The sequence below is a fragment of the Ctenopharyngodon idella genome, chromosome 1 (assembly GCF_019924925.1).
Source record: "Ctenopharyngodon idella isolate HZGC_01 chromosome 1, HZGC01, whole genome shotgun sequence".
Taxonomy (NCBI): Eukaryota; Metazoa; Chordata; class Actinopteri; order Cypriniformes; family Xenocyprididae; genus Ctenopharyngodon; species Ctenopharyngodon idella.
This window is the reverse complement of record NC_067220.1, coordinates 28,151,291-28,170,187: the sequence shown is the minus strand read 5'-3', so window position 1 is coordinate 28,170,187 and position 18,897 is coordinate 28,151,291. Positions and strand designations below refer to the sequence as shown.

The window sequence follows — 18,897 nt, the reverse complement described above, 5'->3', positions numbered from 1 at the left end:
GGTCCATTCTGAGGTCAAACTGAGCTCCCTGTTTCTGTGTCGAGATATGATGCCAGGCACATATCTGAGATGAGAGTCAGATGACAGGAGGAGGAATGTTTACTAATGTCTGCAGGTCTGTAAACAACAATTTGTTTGATCTACTTTCTGATCTAGTTATTGCAGGGCTGGACAAAACTCAGAATGTAAGAAATGGCTCACTTACAATCCATGAGTAATTTGAATTATCAGATTTGAGTTATTCGAATTAGCGGTGCACCCCAGAAAGTTTCCATGAACTGCAGTGTGATTTGGAATTTAATGAACTGCAATTCAAAAAAATTCAACACAGAAAATGGCATTCTATTCAATCATCCATCATGTTTTGCACAAAAATATTTAGCAAAACAACTGTTTTCAACATTAATAATAATGACAACTGTTACATGAGCATCAAATCAGCATATTAGAATGATTTCTCTAGGTTCATGTGACACTGAAGACTGGAGTAAATGAAGAAGCTTTGCCATCACAGGAATAAATTACATTTTAAAATATATTAAGATAGAAAAAAGAAAAAAAAACTCGTATAATATTGGCTTTAAAGTAATATGACAATGACCTTTTACGAGAGAATATAAGCATAGACATCCAAACTTTATAAGGGCAGAATAGGGGCTGAACATTTCAGTCTGTATTCTTTAAAGGTTCTTAAGACAAAATCTATTGTAAAAGCTTAATGTTTATGAACAATGACTAAAGACAAAAGGATTTTAATTCCATATCAGCTTTTTTTTTTTTTTTTCAAAAACCATTTTATTAAAAAAAAAAAAAAAAAAAAAAATGCAGCAAGCCCATTTAATGTTGGGAAGATTAATGTCCAACAAGGTAAAATTACAAAATGGAGGAATTTCAACAAGTGGCTCTCAAGGTAGCCTTCCTTATCAGAGCTGCCAGACCCTCTCACAGGGACACGATGATTCAAAATGTCTGAATAATCACTACAAGAGGGCTTGCATCATCCTGAGAGGATTCTTTTCATTTATATAAATCCTAGAGGTTTGCGTTTCTAAAAGCCATTAGTGGTGTGTATGCGTTAAAAGAGAAACGTCAGTTGGGGCTTGATCTGTCTTTAATTAGGTTTTGTTTTTATTCTTTTGATACAGATAAATCAGCCCTCTCACCTACCTTGGGCATCAGTGCCATTCGAAGGAGCTTGTTTGCTTATTGTTTTGTGTTCTGAGCTGATTGTAATGGGAAGATGTTAAACAGCGCTGTATGCGCTTCATGTGTCACGCTTTGAAGAATCTCCTCAGTTTCTCAATCTAAACCTCCTTCCTCATCCATCCTGTCATTTTCATTAAAATGAATGAATGAATGAATGATAAAGTAGAGAAATACAGAGCTCCTAAAGGAACATTGTGGAGGAAAAAAATATGAGATAGTAGGAAAAAATATTTGTCAATGCTTTTGCATTGTCTCGCAAAATGTTTTGCGTTCCCCCAAGAAATTTTGCGTTCGCTCGCAAAATGTTTTCCTTACCCTTAAGAAACTTTTGCATTCTCTCGCAAAACTTCTGTGTTCTTTGTGAGCGAGCGCATAGTTTCTTGGGGGAACGCAAAACACTTTTCAAGTGCAGAGGTGGGTAGTAACAAAGTACATTTACTTCGTTACATGTACTTGAGTAGTTTTTTGGAAAATTTGTACTTTTTAGAGTAGATTTAAATGTGGGTACTTTTACTTTAACTTGAGTACATTTGTAATGAAAAAGCTGTACTTTTACTTTGCTACGCTGGGCGACGTTCCTCTCGTTACTTTATTTTAATGCAATACTGTACATGTTAAGAAATGCGTACTTTATTCCAAGCGCGCTCTCTTTTTTTCATGAACGATGCTCCATTCACAAATGAATCGCTCTTTTGAGTCGATTCTGTTCAAAGACTTGATCAAACAAGTTGGCAAAACTGTCTAAATTGGTTTGCGAATCAGTTTGAATGAAAATGCCATTTTTTTATGGACATATATCTTAATTTATACATTAAATAAGCTACCATTGTTCAGAAAGTATGAAATGATCACCCGCCGTCCCACGGTAATTTGTGGGTAGCCTATTGCGCAGTGGTGGCGCCGGCGAGCTGTTCGTCTTGAAAATAAACGCCTTTGCGTAGACACAGTTAACCAGCGCCAAATATAGGGGAGCACAGGGCACAAACTAACGCGGGGTTAGTTGTAACACACGTTTTAAATACTTCCACACACCGCTAGGCCACAGCTCTAATGTCCTTTATAATTTATTTTCTACACCACTCCTTGCCACACAAACAGTTTCTCTGTTCTATTCCCCATTTTCCATGTCGTCTCTCCTCTTAACATCTCTGGCAGCCTCTTCTGCATGTGGATTCAGCCCTTCATCTCCTTGTGTTGACATGTTATCTTTATCTACTCAACAGTGTCTGATCCTCACTCCTGTCCACTCTCAACTCTCAACACATTTACCTGCAGCTATCCTCCACTGACCTCTCCTGCTGTTACCTTACATCACCTCTCCTCTCTGTTTTTGTGTAAAAGAAAGCAAAGTCATTAGAGCTACCACGAGACAACAACAAACAACTCTGCCTTCTGGCTGTTGAAGACAGCATGACATGCCCACAGACACCCAAGCGCATTCTCACCATTATTACCATGCCATTATATTACTATTGCTTAAAATGTGACCCAAAAAAGCCCTCTGTTTTTCATTGTCTGTCGCTCCTAATCTCTCTATTTCTCTTCCTCCCTCATGCAACTATTTCAGTCCAATCGGCCTTCCTCCCTTGAGCTGTGCCTGTCCTTGCCCTGCTGTGGAGACTCTACTCACAGGCCTCTGGGAAACCATAGGAGCCTTCCAGGCTGTGGTGAGACAGACTGACAGAGACAGAAGTGAATAGGATAAAGGCTCTGCGGAGATTGACCCACTGCAGTGGGGTCTATTAGTGTAAGCTACTGTCTGTTAAACGACTGAGAGGGTGATTTGGGAAGGTTTTTTTAATGGCTGGTTTGATAAAAGCCAGAGTGCGATTCTGCAGGACTATCTGCAGTTCAATTTTATGGTTACAGATTGAAAAATCTCTGTCATCATTTACTCACCCTCGTGTCTTCCGAAACCTGTATGACTTTCTTTCTTCAGTGTGTGACTGAGTGGATAAGGATGGTGTACAGGGTGGGGCATATGTATTTATTTTGCCCTATAAATAGCGCAAAGGTTGGTAGATTGCGTAACTTCCTGACGCTTTTCCGTCTCCTTCCGGTGTTGTGACCCTGAAGTGCCATAGCGAGGTATGAGCATGGCATTTGTTTAGATGCTGTAAGAGTTTGTACAGGGACACTTTGTTTCTTTACATGGTTTATTCTGTGTTAATTGTAGGGAGGTAACCCCTGATGCAAGAGTGTGAGCGCGTGGGCTGTTAGTATGGTTATTGTCTAAGTTGTGGACGCCGTGTTTCGCCTATAGCAACGAGCTGTATTACACAGCGTTTCTATTCCACTCTATCACGCAGAGTTTTCATTCCACTCTCAGATTATGCCAGAGGTATGTGTGTGTGTTAGATGGTTAGGTTTATTATAGTGATAATATTTATGTATAATTATTGGGTTACTTAAAGGATAGTGTATTTGAATGTTTTCAACACTGTGTTGGATCTGCGTCGTGACAAATGTTTTATTTGTGTTGATTTGTATTTTATACATTAATTTAGTTTGTTAAAGATTGTAAAAAGTTGTTTTGTATTTATGTTTTTGTTTTTCTGCTTGCTTGGAGTTCTATGCATATGGACCTCTGATGTCTAGGCCCTGCTGGTTTGCTTATGATTTATTTTTGCTATACGAGCTTTAAGTTTATGGTCATATACTGATTTTTGTTGTTTTTGTTTTGAAGTGATTTCTTATTGGTTATTTTTGTAATTGATTTTACTATTTGAGTCCAGTTTGTACCAACCGCTGAGGTCTACATTATGTGTTGTGAAACATGTAAGTTTTCTGTGTTTTAGGAGCCAGTCTGCTTGGGAGTACTTTCCACTGGGGTCATCCGGGTCTTTCCTTCACTGCATGTGGCGTGAGATTTCCTGCACTGCATGGGTATCGGTTTGAGAATGTAGAGTTATTTGCATCATTCACTACACCTTTTTAAAGTTGTTGGTTGATGATTTGGTCATCAGTGCATGTGTGGTGTGTGCTCTTAAGGCTGTGGGTCCCTGGCCCAGTGACTCTTTCCCCTCCTCCCACAGGCTTGGTTAATCCTATATTATTAAGAATGGTGGGTTATGATTTTAATATTTGACCTAAAGTCTAGACATCTTGAACTTGAAGGTCATGTCTCTGTTCTTCTTTCATTTACTGGCTATTGAACTTGTGTTGCTGTGTTAAATTATTTCCGTGGGTATAAAACACCGTTGGGGTAGTCGGAATCAAATGTGATCTTTGGGTATTACCAGTGTTGGGTAAGTTACTTCAAAAAAGTAATTAATTACTAATTACTAATTACATCATCAATGTTGTATTTAAAATACTTTTCTAATTACTCTGTCTGAAAAGTAATTTAATTACTCAATAAGTAATTCAATTCATTACTAATTACTTCTTAAAATCCCTATAAACCTTAACCGGAGAGACAATAGAAAGGAAACTCTTTTAATAATTTAAATATGAGTCAAACATGGAATAGTTTAGCCTTTTATAGCTTTTTAAAACATTTTAGCTTTATTAAAACATACTATAATACTTAAAACTTTTTTAGTAACAAACAGGGATGTCACGATACAAAAAATCTAGTAGTCGGTACCGATACCACCAAAAGTGCACAATACTCGATACCAAAGTCGATACCACGGTAAAAATATATAATGATACAAATAAAACAATGCTATATATTTTTTTCAGATAGCCTAGGTCTAATAGTAGAAAGTAAAAATACCACAGAAATTGAATAATCAAATATAAAATAACTCTGCATAGTCATAACTGTATAGATTAATCCTTATTAAAGCTTTTCTTTTGTTGTTTGATTATCATTTATAATACAGACAGCCAATAGTAGACAGTAGCATGTTTTAAAGGCTGCTGTTACTAAGACCTAATGGTTGGAGACAATATGCTGTTATACATGCTGTTCACATTCACATAACCAACGCGAATATACGCCAAGACAGGCATTTTGACATAACTGTGTGTATTTCAACGTTTATGTGCAATAAACCGCAAAAATTTGACACTCGCGAGAGGCGGCTATGTATGTGTGCTTTTGAGAGCGCACCGTCTCTCAGAGAGCGCGCGCAGTTTTTTCTCCCTAGGACATAGCTTACATTTTACCGTAATGTCATTGCTTACCTGTGTGAAAAAAGTGAATTAATTGGAATATTTCCATTCTTCAATACAGCCACTCGCTTCTGCTGACATCTTCAGACAACGCAAGCCAACTAGTGCGAAGTTGCGAACTCACGCGCAACTGCACTGCAGCTAACGATTTTAAAGAGGCAGCGTTCACTTTTACCTTAAGACGACAAATCTAGATTTTAAATTCAATATTGATTTAAACAGAACTGTTGAACTAATTTACAGTATGTAATGCAAGTACATTATAAGGAACTGTAATTAAATTACCTAAAAAGGAACAATAATCCCTTACTTTACTTTTTCAGTAGATAAGTAATTTAATTACAGTAACGCGTTACTTAGTAATGTGTTACACCCAACACTGGGTATCACTCGGTTACAAGTGGGACATAAAAGAAGATATTTTGAAAAATGTCTCAGCACGTTTTTTATGCAATGATCTTCACAAAAACTGTTACCAGCATTCTTCAAAATATCTTCTTTTGTCAGAGGTCATACAGTCATACAGGTTGTATCAACATGAGGGTGAGTAAATGATGATATTTTATTTATTTATTTATTTGGTTGAACTATAGGATTAGTTCACCAAACTGAAAATTCTGTCATCAGAGAGTCTATTTGAATGCATTTGACACTCTCATTCATAACTGTTTAGCACTTGAAAACTGGACTGACAACTGTTTTATGCTGCTGTGTAAACACAGCCATTGTGATTCTACATTTAATGCTGCATACATACATACCTCATTATGCCAAATTAGAACTAAGTTTTCCATAATGCGCTGTGATAACATGTTAAGTGCAGAAACAGACCCATTCTGCTGTGTTATGAAACACATCAGCAGTCTGCTCACGTTGCCATGTAAGAGAGAGAGAGAGAGAGTCATGTGCCAGTGAGACATCTCAGTTCAATCTAACAGCCTCCACTGGATCATTGGCAGGCCACATGTGCCCCAATGCAGATGGTGCAATTACTATGAAAGCACACACACACACACACAAATACAGATGCAAATTTGACAGGAAAATGCACATCCGTACACATGCATGCCCATGTAGCCTATTCAAAATGATTATAAATGAATAGCCATGCAGTCGTAATAATTCCCACATGATTATCCCACTAACAACCCTGTTATGCATACCACATTGTCACTATATCTATTTCAAATATGTCTACATATGTTCAGCAGCAATTTTTACTGTCCAACTAGCTAATTCTAGAGAGCAGTGCATGGCTTTCTGCAAACAGTATTTTCACACCGGAATGTACCTCTCATCCTTGGCTAATCAGTGAGCATGTGTCTAAAAGCTGGATAAAGCCATTACAACACCAGGTCTAAAAACAGCTGAGACGAAATGTGTCTCACTGGTGGCGGACTGGGCATGGGCCAACTAGACAGCAGTCTGTGCAGTGCCACACACACACATATGCTGCCACCAAGATACCTCAGAGGTATTAAAATATTACTTTTGCCTCGATCTCTGAAGTGGGGGTACAAAAGGGACACGATCCTGCAATTTTATATGCTTGGGAATGTGTTCCAATCTCACTTTGCCCTCCATCTAGGGCTCTGCTTTTCACTGCCACCATGCTTCAAACTGCTCTCCATAAAGATTGAGACAGCCCAGACACTTTAGACTATCTCCATCACCTTCATGCTGAGTGATGTCAGGCAGAGAAGCAGAAACACGTTTAACAAAGGCCTCACTTACACTCTCTCACTCCTGTCCTCGGTCTCTCTGCCACTTTCCTCACTTCCCCCAACAGTCTTTTTCCTGCAGAGGATACTTTTCCAAGTAGAACTATACCTTTTCCCCTTGGCTCCAACACATCTAAATATAACCAGCCTCACATAGAGCTGTAGCTGATAACGAGTTGAAAGAACAGCTGAAGTGGAAGACTGTGAATGATCCCTTTTTAATATCTACCCACAGCAGCCAATAAGAGAAGTAACAGTCATAAAGACTTGAGATTCATAAATGAAATGTAACCATCCTACATCCTACTGAGCCATAACTGTCCAGCAATGAAAGATGAAAGAGGAATATGAAATCCAAACTTATTATTATTTAAAATCTATTATACAGCACAAATTCTGAATTTGATGATCAGCAGCGTAGCAACATTCACCTCTCGCTTTTAAAAAAGCACTAAATTTGACCTCCCCACATTTGGGAAATAATCATTGTTTAATGAGGTCAATTATTAAAAATAATTTCTGTTAATTAAAATAAAACTGGAATTACATAAAATATAAATATTAGATGAAAAACTTAATTGAAAAGTTGAAATGTTGCCTGAATGTATAACTTAAATAAAATGTTATTTCAGTTATTTGTATTCAAATGTGATAAAAAGTGTTTAAGTAGCAGTACTGAATTTACTAAAACTAAATTGAAATAAAATAAATTAAAGCTAAACAGAAATAACAATTAAAAAAAATAAAAATTACAAAAACACAAAATGTACAAGAACTTAAACTACAATTTAAAAGAGAACTGAAAATATAAAAATAAAAGCTAATTCAAAATATTAATAAATACTATAATATTAAACTGCAACTAAACTGAAAATAGAAACTCAACTCAACTCCAACTAGAGCTGCAAGATTAATTGTTAAAAGATCATGATCTCGATTCAAACACCTATGCGATCTTATTCCTAAATGACAGCGATTCGCCTATGTCTATTAAACCTTTGACAAAATCACACCGGAACGTTCAAATCTGCCGTGGTGCTGCAGCTGACCCAGAGAAAGTATTTATCATGTATAGGTATAAATAGATTCACAAATCTTTTCAACCACACAGTATCATTATTTCTGTGTTTCAAATATTCAAATTATCAAGAAGTACCAGGATAAAAGGTTATAGTTCAGATATAAACACTGATGTCTACGGAAGCGATCGAAATAGAGTAAATCACCCTTTGAAAGTAACTTGGCACTTTAAATAGCGTTTGTATTGATTACATTGTTACAACAATAAGTGGAGACAAGTGACTGTTAAAAAATGTACAGTATTTGTCATCGAATCATTCATTCAATAGATTTGTTCAAAAACGCTGATTCATCCAGTGTACTGAAACAAGTCTTATCAGTGAGTCATTGAATCATTCATTCAACCCATTTTTTTTTTTTATATAATTCATTCAAATTAATTAAACATTAAATTGACTGCAGCAATTAAAATTTCGTCAGAACCTCTAGTAAATTATACAGTGTATGTTATTTTGTTCAGAATCGTAAGAAAATTGCAATCTCTATTTGAAACCAAAAAATCGTGATTCTCAATTTATACAGAATCGTGCAGCTCCAACAGGAAAAAGAGTCATAAGTAAATCATAAATGTTATGTTTGCATTTTATGACCGTAACTGAAGGATTGAAAAACTAAAAACTAAAACTATTACACAACATTCCAGATCTTCTTGAAATCTTCATTTTAAATTCTGTGACTTTTAAGCCTATGACCCTCAGCTTCACAAGATCATGAGCCTCTTTAATACATGTGTATATCTTTATTACATGTGTAGGAGGCTGAATATAAAACAGGGGTCAGCAAGATATTCTGTAATCAAAACCATCCACCATTTAATGAAAAACGAATGACTTACCCAGCACTCCCAGCCTATAATTCAGGGTCACCACGATGACATTTCCATAGCTGGCCAGAATGCTGCCGTCAATCATATTCCCTGTTCCTTCCATGTAGGACCCACCATGGATGTACACCATAACAGGTCTCAGCCCATTCTCATCATGGATGTCTGCAAGAAGAAAAAATTAAAATTATCCGAAAACATTTTATATCTGTTGGATGACTGAACAATTTTTTTTTTTGTCCAACTAATAGTGGCCTGACAAAAGTACTGACAGTTTTTATCAGAAAACAGTAGAACACATTAGGCTTTACACTTTGACAAGAAAATCCAATAGTACAATCCCAAATGGCAAGTTCAGACAAATATCTCAAATTAAATTGCTTCTTTATACCATTACCAAGCTGCATTTTCATTGAAACTAATCCCACCTCAGCAAGATTCACCTCAAGATGTGGCTCATTCACAGGGAAGTCCGTAATTGCTGCAGATGAGTTGGTTATTTGTGGGGTTCTCTTGTTCTGATTAAAGCCTCTGATTAGTACACGTGTAGGAGGCTGATTATAAAACAGGAGACATGAAGCCCTAGGATGAGGAAGTCTTTGATAGCAATTCACAAATTGCAGGCAGGCTTACCAGACTATAGATTTTTCACCTCAGATATTTAATGGTCTTGAACAGGACATCTAATATAGATGCAGATGTGTCCCTGTGTTTAGTCACAATAAAAACACACTGAGCGTTTCTAGACGAGTGTGCTTACTTCATAGGCTGAACATTAATACTAATGAATATATAAGCTGTAAACAACAAAAGATACACATGTTTCTTTTCAAATGTTATGTCCCAGGGGTTGATGCTGATGTAAAACACATATACAGGTGCAATCAAAATTATTCAACCCCCTTAACCTGCAAGACATTTTGCTGCTGAGAGCAAAATTTTATGAAAACAATTCATCAAAGGCATCAGTAAACTATAATACAAAGTTTATTAATACACATTTGAGTGATTCCAAGAATGTAAAGTTGATGAAAAATGAAAAAAATAAAACTGTCTCTAAACATATGTGTACAAAATTGTTCTACTTCCTGCAGCAGCAAAGAACCCCCATAACAAGACTGAACCACCTCCATATTTGACCATGGAGATGGTGGTCCTATGTCTTACAGCGAGAGAGGTTCAAAATCGGCTGTTTTCCCGGTCTTGCGACCAAACCTATGATAATTTTCTGACAGTGTCAGAAATTCAGCATGATCAGCGCACAGTGCGTTTGCTGCTACGACCTACGTCTACTGACCAGTCAATAAAAATGCGACTTGAAATCAAGGCGACATGGCGCTAAAACTTAAACTGCTTACCTCAAGCTCTTTTCCCTTATTCTTTCGCTGCTTTTTTTTTTTTTTTTTTTCAGCAAACATAAAAAGTACAACTGCCAAAGTGTGATTCAACATGGTCTTTTTGTTTACCACTAGTGTTTTATTCTTCTATAGAAACTTGCATCGTAGCCTATGATTCACTAGGTTTCATCATCGTACAGTCTACATGCATGTCGTACCAAAGTTTAATAGATCCATGTCGCACAGTGTGATTTGTAATGATCTTATAGGACTGCAAAAATTGTGCAGTGTATCCTGGTCTTAAAACGTTCCAGTTTGGTCACATCCCTCCATAAAACATTCCTCCACAGGTATATCCAAATGAATTTAAGCATATTCAAGTCAGCCTTTTATGTTCCTCTTGGTCAAGAGTGGCATTCGGCAAAGCTGCAAAGCTTATAAGCAGAAGAACACCATCTACTACTGCCTAATGCCTGTTTTTGTTTTGTTTCTAGTAAAAAATAGTTTTGGCTGGTAAATTCACTGGCCATTGGCAGGTGTGGCAAAAAGTTAGTTTTAGACCCTGTATGTATATATATATATATATATATATATATATATATATACTGATATATATATATATATATATATATATATATATATATATGTATAAAGTAGTGAGTGTACAGCTTGTATAACAGTGTAAATTTGCTGTCCCCTCAAAATAACTCAACACACAGCCATTAATGTCTAAACCGCTGGCCACAAAAGTGAGTACACCCCTAAGTGAAAATGTCCAAATTGGGCCCAAAGTGTCAATATTTTGTGTGGCCACCATTATTTCCAGCACTGCCTTAACCCTCTTGGGCATGGAGTTCACCAGAGCTTCACAGGTTGCCACTGGAGTCCTCTTCCACTCCTCCATGACGACATCACGGAGCTGGTGGATGTTAGAGACCTTGCGCTCTTCCACCTTCTGTTTGAGGATGCCCCACAGATGCTCAATAGGGTTTAGGTACCCTCAGCTTCTTTAGCAAGGCAGTGGTTGTCTTGGAGGTGTGTTTGGGGTCGTTATCATTTTGGAATACTGCCCTGCGGCCCAATCTCCGAAGGGAGGGGATCATGTTCTGCTTCAGTATGTCACAGTAGATGTTGGCATTCATGGTTCCCTCAGTGAACTGTAGCTCCCCAGTGCCGGCAGCACTCATGCAGCCCCAGACCATGACACTCCCACCACCATTCTTGACTGTAGGCAAGACACACTTGTCTTTGTACTCCTCACCTGGTTGCTGCCACACACGCTTGACACCATCTGAACCAAATAAGTTTATCTTGGTCTCATCAGACCACAGGACATGGTTCCAGTAATCCATGTCCTTAGTCTGCTTGTCTTCAGCAAACTGTTTGCGGGCTTTCTTGTGCAACATCTTTAGAAGAGGCTTCCTTCTGGGACGATAGCCATGCAGACCAATTTGATGCAGTGTGCGGCGTATGGTCTGAGCACTGACAGGCTGACCCCCCACCCCTTCAACCTCTGCAGCAATGCTGACAGCACTCATACGTCTATTTCCCAAACACAACCTCTGGATATGACGCTGAGCACGTGCACTCAACTTCTTTGGTTGACCATGGCGAGGCCTGTTCTGAGTGGAACCTGTCCTGTTAAACTGCTGTATGGTCTTGGCCACCGTGCTGCAGCTCAGTTTCAGGGTCTTGGCAATCTTCTTATAGCCTACGCCATCTTTATGTAGAGCAACAATTCTTTTTTTCAGATCCTCAGAGAGTTCTTTGCCATGGGGTGCCATGTTGAACTTCCAGTGACCAGTATGAGAGAGTGAGAGCGATATCACCAAATGTAACACACCTGCTCCCCATTCACACCTGAGACCTTGTAACACTAACGAGTTGCATGACACCGGGGAGAGAAAATGGCTAATTGGGCCCAATTTGGACATTTTCACTTAGGGGTGTATTCACTTTTGTGGCCAGCGGTTTAGACATTAGTGGCTGTGTGTTGAGTTATTTTAAGAAGACAGCAAATTTACACTGTTATACAAGCTGTACACTCACTACTTTACATTGTAGCAAAGTGTCATTTCTTCAGTGTTGTCACATAAAAAGATATAATAAAATATTTACAAAAATGTGAGGGGTGTACTCACTTCTGTGAGATACTGTGTATATATATATATATATATATATATATATATATATATATATACATATATATATATACACAACAGTTCTTTCTGGTTCTCGAATCTGATAGGCTGAGAGCCGTGCAATATTCCCCCAGTAACAGCACTGGAAACCGTTTCATCATTTGTATCACTCCGCTTGCGGCGACTGTCATGGGAGTCGAGCAAATCCATCATATCTTTTTATAAATGCTACTGTTGTCATGTCACGAAATGTAGTTTTAAGAGTTTTTTAGAAAATAATATAGTTATTTAGACCTCAGGTGACTCATATATAATCATAGCACCTATTTTACAATTGTCGTTTTGATTGTTTTGACGCTTTCGCAGATGCAAGCTCCAGGCCATCCGTCAGGGGCCATTCTGCGCTCATGTACCCGCAGAGAACAGCTTCATCACGGCCAGTCCTTCAGGAATTTGCCGCTAACTCTTATGTAGATAGTGCATGAGATTAATTTGGGGTATATCAAACGGGCAATCTTTGGTCTTGTTAATCTATTACTTGTTCCAGAGCAAAACGATTTGGTTTAAGGGGAAAATTAAGTTTCATGACTTTATAGTTAGGCTATATTTAACTTCAATCCTGTACTAGAGTGCTACTTTTTTACTTTGTTTGACTGAATTGTTTGCTTGTGTTTTTTTTTTAATTTATTTAATTGTGTGCTTGCTTGTATTTATGTCTTTTATAATGGCTATTGTTGATCATGTTAACTTTAAAACGACAAAGACAAAGACAAAGACAAAGATCGCTTTGGAGTGGACATTCAAACTCCAAACTTTTCTATAATGGATGTAATATTCTGGACATTGACCTGAAGAATGCTATCAGATGCAGGTAATACACTTATTTAGTCAATCTCTATCTCTCAATACGTCGAATACTCTATCTACATAATACAATAAGCTTCAATGAAGCCACTCAGCTTTCCTTCATTGCTAGTTCTAAAGTGGCGTTTTAGAATTAGTAACGGAGGCTTGGGCTTAACTTTTACACTGTCAACTTGAGATGTGAATCCATGGCGGAAGGAAGTAGTTCTGCACAAAAGAGGGTTTTTAAAGACACTCCATTGTTGTTCTTATTTATTTACACAGTTGTGATGTTGAACTGTAGTATAAATGCAATATCACACTCGTAGCCATGCAATATGGCTGTATATCAGCACGCTGTGATTATGGCACTACTCAAGTGATTGATATATATATTATTAATTTTCTCCACAGTTGTTGCCCAATTTCCATTTTACCCCTGATCATTTTTTTCAAACTTTAGTGTACTAGGAGATAATCATGTCAATGAGGAAAAAAAAGAAAAGAAAAAAGAAAAGAAAACTTTTTATAATAGTTCGCCTGACCAAAAGCGAACACATTTGAAGAAACAACCATTTATATACTTAACAACTGAAAAATTATTCAAAGCTTCCTCAAAGAATAAAATTACTGGTTACAAACAAGCCTTAACAGAGTTTTTTGGGGGTGAATAATCAGTGTGCATCTTTAATTAAGTGTGTTTTAATGCTCTGTGGTTTGCACTGTTGGTTAGTAGAGCAATGTGTACTAATATTTATTCAAATAGCTTCCTCAGCCCGCTCAAAACAGCTGATGGAATGAGAGCTAATGGCATCAAAAAGGGGTTATGACATTCAGTATGTGTGCTTGTTTGCATCCACCTCCAGAAACATACTCACTGCAAACAGCCTCCTCTCAGTGGGAGTGGTATACCTGCATTAGAAACGCCCTTGTTGGCTTCTCAGACTGGAGTGGAGTCCAACAGGGGACAGCGTAAGACCCTGAGTAATTGGTATTCAGCCAAAGCCACCTCACTGTACTTTGATTATTGGTTTCTGTTGCATATGGCTTCATTAACTGCATAGATGTGGTGCACAAACACATAGACACAAACACACACACACACACACACACAGCGTGGTCTGCTGCATTGCTGGCACAATCCTACAGCGCCTGTGGGCAGGCGAGCAGAATTAACGGCAAGTCTGTGTATCGTTCTCCCCCGCAAAGGAAAACAGAGAGAACGAGAGAGAGGAAAACAGTGAGAGAGAGAGAAAGAGAGGGAGAGGTGGAAAACAACCCGTCGTGACAGGTGATTAATCTCGGTCGGGTTCTGAGTGGGCGCCAGGCAGTGTACTAATGCGAGTGCATCTATTTTGCAGCTCTTTGCTGGTGTACAACTTTCAGCGTTGCAGCGCCTTTATTGCACTGGACCATCAGCAAGGCCAGAACCTCCTGTCTAACACTCTGCCTCTCAACCAGGCAGACTAATAGCTGCGCAAGGGCTTCTAGTTTAGTGGAGATGTTACACAAGCATTGTGTTGATGTTTTACCCTTTTACACTGGTCTAGGATTACCTGACCCAAAATAGCAAGCGTACCCATTATGACCAACGCTGGTAAAAGCATACCACCCACAAAAATTGGAAACCTCTATTATGGAGAATCTTAACTGACAAACTTGACCCAGTAGAAGTTGTTTAGGTACTGATTTTATGGGCTCTTTCCAAGAAAACAATTACATCGCCCCAGCTATTGGAAGGAGAACAATCCAGAAACACATTATGAGAATGGAGTGCTGCCATGAACTTGTCTAGAGTAGATGCCGATCTTAAGGCTCTTCACAGCAAAACTCATTGGATGGGCTGTTAGTTGAGATGACAGCACATCTATGCATATTTTGCATCCCAGGTGTGTTGAAACACAACTGGTATTGGAAATTTGCAAAGTTGGCAAACATTTGGGCTCTTGGGAATGATGGAGGGGACAGAGTTACAGGCCATTCACACAGAGCGAGTTCTTGCATTAAAAAACAGCTACTGCAGACGCAGTGGAATGGAACTAAACATTGTTTTTAAAAGTTGAACTTCAATTCAATTATTTCATTTATGTATGCATTTGGCAGAAGCTTACAGTACATCAAGGTGTACATTTTTTTTCAGTTCAACCTTCGAACTGAACCCATGAATTTCAGGTTGTTAATGCAGTGCTCTACATTTTGAGCTAACTTTTAGCTTGTACGTTCTCATGACAATCTATATGAGATGTCTAATGAAAAGCTGTTAATTTTATACAACTTTTACTGAATGAAAGTGTACAGATTTTATAGTATTTATTTATTTTTTTTTCCCTATTGCAAGTCCATGCAAAATTTGTATGTTATATATATGAGCAATATCGCACGAGTAGCCGTGCAATATGGCTGTATATCAGCACGGCTGTGATTCGGCCGTAGGCAATCACAGCGTGCTGATATACAGCCATATTGCATGGCTACGAGTGTGGCATTGCATTTATACAACAGTTTGATGGAACAAGTGTGTAAATAAATAAGAACAACAAAGTAGTGTCTTTAAAAACCCTCTTCTGTGAAGAACTACTTCCTTCTGCCACGGATTCAAATCTCAAGTTGACAGTTTAACAGTTGATTCCAAGCCTCTGTTACCAATTCTGAAACGTCACTTTAGAACTAGTAACGAAGAAACTTTGAGTCGCTTCATTGAAACACATTGTAATATGTAGAGTATTATGAGAGAGAGAGATCACCTGAGTAAGTGTATTACCTGCATCTACCTGATATTCTTCAGGTCAATCTTATTGTTATATTCACAAAATCAGTTTGAATGTCCACTGAGGATAGCGGTATATATATATATATATATATATATATATTTATTTTTTATTTTTTTTACTTTTAAGACATTCCCATGACAGCACTAGTCAATGGATTTGTCAGTTGTGTCTCGTAAGATGTATAAAGTAAAAACAATGTCCTTGTTTCCTTGTTTTAGTCCATTTCAATATAAAAGGCTTTGCGACTGCCTGACTCAATAATATTTAAATTAACAACAATAGCCATTATAACAGTATAAAAAGTAAAATAGGAAATAAACACAAGCAAACTGTTCAGTAAAACATACAAAAGCAGCACTCTAGTTAGTACAGGACTGTAAATACAAAGTTATGAAACTTAATATAGCCCTTAAGCTAAATCTATTAGCTCTGGAACAAGTAATAGATTAATAAGACCAAAGATTGCCAGTTTGATAAACCCAAAACGAATTATCCTCCTGTTTAAAACTATCTACATAAGGGCCAGCAGCAAATTCCCGAAGGACTGGCTGAGATGAAGCTGTTCTCTGCGGGTACATGAGCACTGAACGGTCGCTGACGGCCTGGAGCTCGCATCTCCGAAAGCGTCTAAACTAATATTCAATTAGGAGCAATGTTTACATATTAATCGCATTTCTATGACTATCTTTGCTTAATGTTAAGAACAGCAGCTACGCTAATTATTCTACATTTTCTTTTCTGTTTTATCTCAGGATGCCTGTCCCGAGGTCACTAGAGTACATCAGCTTGGATCCAGCCTTTTATGAAGACTTCAGATGACCAACACCTGTGAAGAGACGGCGCCAACCCCTGCGACTCTGGATTAACATGCACCATTCCAAATCTTCCTATATATCCTAATCATTGTTAACATGTATTCATTACTTCCATGAGCTGATTGTTTCTGCCTTAAATTAATACATTGCGTAAATTAATACATTGTTAGCTAACTGCGTGATTTGTATTTGTACATTTCTGAAATTACATAATTTGGACACAGCCAACTCTGATAACAGATTACTCTAAATTGCAATGTTGACATGCATTCTCTGTAAAGCTGCTTTGAAACGATATGTATTGTGAAAAGCCCTACACAAATAAATGTGAATGGAACTGAATTGAATATCTGAGGTCTAAACAACTATGTTCTCGCCTAAAAAACTTTTAAAACTACATTTTATTATAAAATAACAGTAGTATCTATAAAAATATGGTGGGTTTGCTCATCCGCCATGACACTGGCTGTGAGAATGCTGACAGTGGAGTGATTGAAACGGTGAAACGGTTCTCATGCAGATATTGGTAGAATATCGCATGGCTGTTTTTGTTCAATTTTGCCAACAAAAATAGTTTTAAACGAAGACGAAAAGTTGCGTCTCCTAGAAACACACAGTGGTTTTTCGTTCTTAAATGATTCACCATTTTTGAACAGACTGGGCGAGTCAAGGATTCAATGATCCATTCATAAAGTCAATGGACACTAACCCTGCATCCCAATGTGCATACTATCCACCCTATCCCTCCTAAATAGTATTGAAAATGACTAATGTCACATACTATTTAGGATGCATAGTTTGCATGGTAACAAATCGGTTGAATGAATGATTCTATGATTCACTTATTAAGACTTGCCGCCACCTACTGGCGGTTTTAGTTTCATATATAGGCCTAATGAAAGTGAAAGTGAAAGTTAAAGTGACGTGACATGTAGCCAAGTATGGTTTCCCTTATTTGGAATTTGTGCTCTGCATTTATCCCATCCAAGTGCACACACACAGCAGTGAGCTGTGAACACACACACACACACACACACACAGTGGGCAGCCATTTTTGCTGCGGTGCCTGGGGAGCAGTTGAGGGTTTGGTGCCTTGCTCAAGGGTCTCACCTCAGTCGTTTGTATTGAGGATGGAAGAGAATGCTTTACATTCACTCCCCCCACCGACAATTCTTGCTGGTACTGAGACTCGAACCCACAGCCTTCGGGGTACAAGTCCGACTCTCGAACCATTAGGCCACGACTGCCCCAAAAAAACAATTAATAGTATTCATCCCCCCCAACAATTTATATTTCTATATTCAAGATGTTATATTTAGAACATTAATCTCATAACATTATTTAGGCAATTGCAGTGTAAATGGATTTTAATAAATTGTAAGATGGATTTTTTATACTGATTTCAATTAATTGGTATAACAGTGTATAGTGTAATTAAAAGACGATCAACAATATGTAACTTTACTTTTCATCAATAAATTATAAGAGGAGCACCTGCCCCCCAAAATGTCTGTGCACGGCCCTGCTTCTATGTTTACATAGAAGAACAGCCCTAGTAAATGCAAGAACATTTCCTATGTGATCGGCCCTTTAGGCATGCACTCTGACACCATCCTGGCCAGAGTTTCACAGCTTAGACATTATAAAAGTTCACTTTCTTGTTTTATCCATGGAACTGGATAGGAGAGGTCAGTAAAGAGGATGAGAGAACATGAAAGACAGAAATAAAATAAAAGGGAAAGATAGAGAGAGAGAGCGATAGTGTCAGAGAGATAGAGAAAAAAGCGAGGGAGGAAGGAACGAAAGGAGAGAGTGAGTGGGGGTGACTCCGCAGTGCACACACCCTGGACATTCATCATTGCCAGGACAGGCCGAGGAGGATAATATATTCCCTCATGTGCTGCACGGCACTGCACACATTACTCATCTTTATACAGAGCAAGAAAGAGAGAGAGAAAGAGCTGAATTCTTCATTAGACTCAACAGTTCTTATTAAAGAAATAGTTCACCCAAAAATGAAAATTCTGTCATCATTTAC

At 38.0% G+C, this 18,897-nt stretch overlaps 1 protein-coding gene and 1 long non-coding RNA gene across 3 annotated transcripts in view; one reads left to right on the top strand and one right to left on the bottom strand.

Annotated features, from left to right (window-relative positions):
- The window catches only part of nlgn4xa (neuroligin 4 X-linked a), a 110,304-nt gene that overhangs the window by 58,603 nt on the left and 32,804 nt on the right, over positions 1-18,897 (bottom strand). For both annotated transcript variants that reach the window (XM_051908443.1, XM_051908451.1), the window contains one exon: positions 8,965-9,117. In XM_051908443.1, coding sequence (XP_051764403.1) covers positions 8,965-9,117 — 153 coding nt within the window. The remainder of the gene's footprint in view (positions 1-8,964; positions 9,118-18,897) is intronic.
- On the top strand, positions 1,921-17,190 carry LOC127520457 (uncharacterized). Its single transcript, XR_007932125.1, has 3 exons — positions 1,921-3,547; positions 4,005-4,108; positions 16,797-17,190. It is a non-coding gene; the product is annotated as an uncharacterized LOC127520457 (long non-coding RNA).